We start from the raw sequence: 5542 nt of genomic DNA, 5'->3' as shown, positions 1-5542 counted from the left end.
CCATGCGGTAAAACCGTGCCAGGGTTGCAATTTAGGCTCCGCCCCTGACTCTGCCCACTTTTCTCCGGAGTTTTTTTTTCCCCGGAAATTTTTTTCTCCGGAATTTTCGGGGTCTCGACTTTTTCCAGGAAAAATTTCAATGCGCTCCATTGTCCACACAGGCGCGACGCGCGCGAAAACGCACAGTTCGAACGATTGCGCAACCAGTGGACTGAAAAAATAGTGCTCAAAATTTAAAAAACTGAAATTTCCTAAAGAAAACATCGATTCTTTTTTATCCGAATTTCCTATTATTCCAACCTCGTCTTATTCTTTGCCGACAGCGTTGCTTCAATGCCGATTCACCCAGTATATTTTCTACAATATTCTATTTCAGAACGATGACTGTCGCCACTCTTAGCAACGCTGGTGAGAAAAACTTTGAAATGCCAACTGTCGAAAAACAAACCCTATCTGACTCTCGATTAACTCTCCGATACACCGAGCTGAACAGCGATGCAAAGATGCCAACCTACGGATCACCATCGGCTGCTGGAGCAGATTTATACAGTGCAGAAGACGTTGTCGTTCCGTCCAACGGAAAATACTGTGTATCCACAGGCCTCCAGCTAGAGATCCCGATCGGATACTACGGAAGAGTTGCGCCTCGATCAGGATTGGCTGCCAAGCATTTTATCGATGTCGGAGCTGGAGTCATCGACAGCGACTACCGTGGAGAAGTCAAAGTTCTCCTTTTCAATTTCAATGCTACTGATTTCGAGGTATTAAAAAGTCTGGCCCAAAGTGATGATTATATCCTATTTTAAGGTTAAAAAAGGTGATCGCATTGCTCAATTGATCTGCGAACAAATCGGCAACGGAACATATGCAGAAGTGACGAATCTCGAGACAACTGATCGTGGTACCGGGGGATTCGGATCTACTGGACAGTATGCCGAGAACGTCATGTTGAAAATGTTTATTTGGCATATTTCAGATCCGCCATGACTGTTCAATACAATACAACTGCTTCCACATCCAAACGGATTGCCGTTCGATTCACTCAACTCAATGAAAATGCGCATGCTCCTACTTATGGATCGGAAGAAGCGGCCGGAGCAGATCTGTACAGCGCCGAAGACGTCGTAGTTCCAGCTAACAGCAAGGTGTGCGTGTCAACTGCAATCCAAATGGAGTTACCATTCGGATACTATGGAAGAGTTGCTCCACGATCCGGTCTCGCAGCCAAGCACTTCATTGATGTTGGGGCTGGTGTTGTTGATAGTGATTACCGTGGAGAGATCAAGGTCCTTCTTTTCAACTTCAGCAAAACTGACTTTGAGGTGAAGAAGGGTGATAGAATTGCACAGCTCGTCTGTGAGAAAATCGCACATTGCGTTTATGAAGCAGCAAGCGAGTTGGAGAACACTGACCGAGGAGATAATGGATTCGGATCAACTGGAGAGTAAGTATTTCTTTTTTTCTTCATTCTTTTATGATATGCTTCCAGAAGTGCCATGGAAAATGAGCCAGTCGTGAAAAAAGTGAAAACCAATCAGTCTGAAACTGGCCTAATTTCCGTCTCAATCGAATTCACTAAAAGCACTGAAAATGCTCACATGCCTACAAATGGATCAGAAACGGCAGCCGGCGCAGACTTATACAGTGCTGAAGACGTCACTGTACCGGCAAAAGGCAAACTCTCTGTATCGACAGGAATCCACATGAAACTTCCACTTGGATACTACGGAAGAGTCGCCCCACGATCTGGACTCGCCGCTAAGCATTTTATCGATGTTGGAGCTGGAGTTATTGACAGTGACTACCGTGGAGAAGTCAAAGTTCTTCTTTTCAATTTCAACGAAGCCGATTTTGAGGTATGAATATCGAACAATACTAAATATTGAAGACATCTTTCAGGTCAAAAAAGGAGATCGTATTGCACAGATCATCTGTGAGCAAATTGCTTTTTGCGACTATCAGAAAGTCGACACTCTCGAAGACACCGAACGTGGTGCTGGTGGATTCGGGTCGACTGGAAAGTAAACAATACCAACACACATCATTAACATTAACCGCTGTAACATGTACGATCTCGTTTATCATCCAAGATATTTTGAACTATTTTGCGAATGAATAACAATTGAACTACGAATTTATTCCGATTTCTATTACACGATTCCGAATTTCAGATAAGTCGCTTGGGTCTGGAATTATATACTCGCTAGGATCTCGTTTTGATCCCGCTTCGAAAAGTTGGGCGTTGCTGGCAATGATATCGTTGAAAGGAAAAACATTGAGGTTTCTGAAAGAAAGGTAATAAAATACCAACCAACGTCACTGATAAACATACTTGCTTTTCCCTTGATAACCAATTATTGCAATTTCATTTGGATCTGCAACTGATTCTCTTGTTTCCACAAACCCATTGTCTTCTTTCTTTTCAACAAAACCACACTAAATTCTATCAGCTTTATAAATAGATCACCCGTTCAACCAACCGCCAGAAGCCAATGAGCAGAATGCCCTTTCACATAAACTGGTTGGAAATTGGGTCCACAATCGTAAGCAACCAGAATATGCTTTCCTTCTCCGATAGCATCTGTGAACTCTTTCGCATTTGGCATTTCGCGAGCATTAGCGCTATTCGGAAGGAAATGATTGGTCAGATCAGCAAGATAATGCGCTGGAAATTAGTCTGTTAGTGAAATTGGGTTGCTGAAAATAAAACCTGAATACATTTCGCCTTGCTTCGTGAAATTCATACTTTTGGCTTTTTCCAGAATCGTCTCTGCACTGGTTTTAACACCGAAATGCTCCAAGCACATTGAAAGTGCGACTAACCCACATCTAAACATCCCAGATAATTATATAGTTGACTTTGTGCTCTCACGTTGGCCCATTCTGCTGTTGGGGAGTTATTTTACTTGTGTTTAAGCAAACCCGTCCACCGCACTCCCCCGTGAAACTGGTTAATCGAATCTGGGTGATTGGAGGCAGAGATTCGAAGCTGAATGTATTGTTATCCATGCTAAACTAAATGTAAATGAATAAACTAATAATCAGCAATCCATTCCTCGATTCACAACCGCTGTTGTGGTCTCTCATGTATGTTATAACAGACGGCCGAAAAATTTGCAACGCCTCGGCCAGCGGCCGGCTGAGGCTCTTTCAATGTGAAAAGGTTACACTAAAGTCACAACAAGCGTTCTGTGAAGAAAACAAAATAGAACAAAAACCCTTTACTAAAATAATTAAAACACTAATGATAATATTAGATAAACTTTTGAATTTCGTCGTAGATGGCGAGCACAAGAGCACCTCCAGTTCCACGGAACACATTGGACAAGGCTCCCTTGAACATTGCCGACATTCCTTCGTTTTTGATGATCTTGACGGCACAGTCCAGAGTGTTCTTGTAAAGGACGTCTTTGCGTCCAGACTGCATCATCATGCGACGACGAACAGTGTCCCATGGATACGAGAGGATTCCAGATCCAACTGTGACGACTTGAGCGATAGCCCAAGCGGCGAAGAAGTTGAGCTTCTTTCCGTCGGAAGTGAACACCATCTTAGCCGTGTCGAACATTCCGAAATATGCTGCACGGTAAATTATGATTCCTTGAACGGACACGAAGAATCCTCTGGAAAAGTTTGAGCTAGATTGAACTTTTAATCTCTAGCATACCTGTAAAGACCGATTGGTCCATCAGATTTGGCAATCTTGACGAGACAGTCCGCTAGACCCTTGAACTCGCGCTCATTTCCTTTTCCGACGTCAGCAGCCAAACGGGTACGAGCGAAGTCCAATGGGTAGACGAAACAAAGAGAAGTAGCTCCAGCTGCTCCACCAGAAGCAAGGTTTCCAGCGAAGAACTTCCAGAAGTCCTTCTTCTTGTCCAATCCCTTCTGGAACATGTTCTTGTAGGTATCCTTGAAGGCAAAGTTCAACGCCTGGGTCGGGAAGTAACGGATGACGTTGGCCAAGTTTCCTCTCCAGAGAGCAGCATATCCTTGTTCCTTTGGCACACGAACAAGCACATCGACGATTCCCTTGTAGCGTTTATCGGCAGTGATGGTTTGCGAAGCATCTTGAACTTGAAGGAGCAGCTTGACACGTTCGATTGGAGCAACGGCCGTCTTGGAGACAGCAGCAGCAGTTCCTCCCGAGGCGAGATCGATCAAGAATTTGCGAGTGTCGAATCCCTTCTTCTCGTCTTTCTTTTTCTCAACTGGTTTCGAATCTCCTCCTACAAAGCGGTGATCAGATTGGAGATTACCAAAATTAAGGCTCTCCGAAAGAGAGAAACTTACCTCCCGACATGATTGCAGAAGTGCTGTTGGATATCCAAGCGGTTAAACACCGAAACTGATGCTCTGAATGGCGATTCGGTTAATTGTCGACTGTGCCACGCAGCCGACACGTTCCAGCCGCCCATCTCGCCGCGCAGCTCCACGTAATCACGTAACAATTAAATTGGGTCACCCGTTTTGTTGAACACCGAGAGACGGTATTTGGTATGAGAGACGCAGACAGAAATATCTTAAGGCGCATGCGCCGCATACTGTGAGCACGTTTTATGAATCACGGATCATGGCAGTAAATATTGAATTATTTGAATGGAAGTTGAATTCAAGCACAAAAAACAAGAATGATCACACACTTTATTTAAACGGAATAGCATGAAGAAGTTCACTCATAACTCAGTTTTGCATGATAATCCTCTTCTCCTTCAGCTTCCTTTATGTCCTTTATGATAGTGTATCTACAGGCGCCTTTTCCAAATTCGCATTGGGGTTTTATGTGAAGTGTCAATTTCTTTTCTTTTCCACTCTCATGACAGTCATGATAAAGCACCATAATCACATCATATCCCTGCAAAAGAAAATCAATTGCATCAAACGCTCAATTTCGACATACCGTAGACCAGGCTTCATCCCCATTTTGCCATCCATTTTGGACGAATTCAGCGGTACCACGTCCATCGCCGATGCGTTGCGCGGTGATAGGATCATCACCGTTTCCCCACCAGTAATCTTGTTCGAAAAATCGCAAATTGTAGCTGAATTTCGGTCGAGCATCACACGTCAACTTGACGTTGAAAAAAAATTGATCATCAGCGTCAGCTACCATGAAGTAGGTGCAAACTAAGAGGAGAAGAGAAATCGGACCGCGCATTCTTAAATGGGATAATGAGGGTGAGGTGGATCAGATCCCTCGAAAGAGAGTGACAAACATTCTACAAAATATTTAGGTTCTCACGAAAAAATATTCATTAGAAAAACAGTGAGTTTACTCGTAAACCAAATTCGCATAATTTGTGATCTCCCCTTTTATGTCTGTGATATCCCTTGAAATCTTGAAATGACATCTGCCCTTCCCAATTTCACAAGGTGGTGTACGGTGAAATTTTTTATTGCATCAAAATGTGCAGAAATGCATGTAGATTGACTTAAAAATAAAGAAAAAATTCAAAAAAATCCTTCATCGAGAAATACGCTGAAAGCCCTTAGGGACGAGGTTTTTTATAGGCCGCCCGGTGAGTAAAAGCGCGCGAATTCA

General features: G+C 43.4%; 4 protein-coding genes across 4 annotated transcripts; 1 reads left to right on the top strand and 3 right to left on the bottom strand.

The window, feature by feature from the left end:
• Positions 1-380: 380 nt before the first annotated feature.
• Positions 381-2025, top strand: Cbr-dut-1 (the record flags this gene model as incomplete). The annotated part of the gene is made up of 5 exons (XM_002639138.1): positions 381-761; positions 808-929; positions 977-1444; positions 1490-1856; positions 1900-2025. 5 exons carry the CDS (start codon positions 381-383, stop codon positions 2023-2025), a joined length of 1464 nt encoding a protein of 487 aa, XP_002639184.1.
• Positions 2026-2127: 102 nt separating this feature from the next.
• On the bottom strand, positions 2128-3009 carry CBG03724 (the record flags this gene model as incomplete). The annotated part of the gene is made up of 5 exons (XM_045235558.1): positions 2128-2284; positions 2333-2436; positions 2481-2665; positions 2711-2829; positions 2873-3009. 5 exons carry the CDS (start codon positions 3007-3009, stop codon positions 2128-2130), a joined length of 702 nt encoding a protein of 233 aa, XP_045092473.1.
• A 244-nt stretch (positions 3010-3253) lies between these two features.
• On the bottom strand, positions 3254-4303 carry Cbr-tag-316 (the record flags this gene model as incomplete). Its single annotated transcript, XM_045235551.1, has 3 exons — positions 3254-3638; positions 3668-4229; positions 4294-4303. 3 exons carry the CDS (start codon positions 4301-4303, stop codon positions 3254-3256), a joined length of 957 nt encoding a protein of 318 aa, XP_045092472.1.
• A 369-nt stretch (positions 4304-4672) lies between these two features.
• CBG03722 lies at positions 4673-5158 on the bottom strand (the record flags this gene model as incomplete). The annotated part of the gene is made up of 2 exons (XM_002639135.2): positions 4673-4855; positions 4901-5158. The coding sequence occupies 2 exons, from the start codon at positions 5156-5158 to the stop codon at positions 4673-4675; spliced, it is 441 nt and encodes a 146-aa protein (XP_002639181.2).
• Between the last annotated feature and the right edge of the window lie 384 nt (positions 5159-5542).

This window comes from Caenorhabditis briggsae, assembly GCF_000004555.2.
Source record: "Caenorhabditis briggsae complete genome, chrI, whole genome shotgun sequence".
Taxonomy (NCBI): Eukaryota; Metazoa; Nematoda; class Chromadorea; order Rhabditida; family Rhabditidae; genus Caenorhabditis; species Caenorhabditis briggsae.
This window is presented reverse-complemented; position numbering and strand designations above follow the sequence as displayed.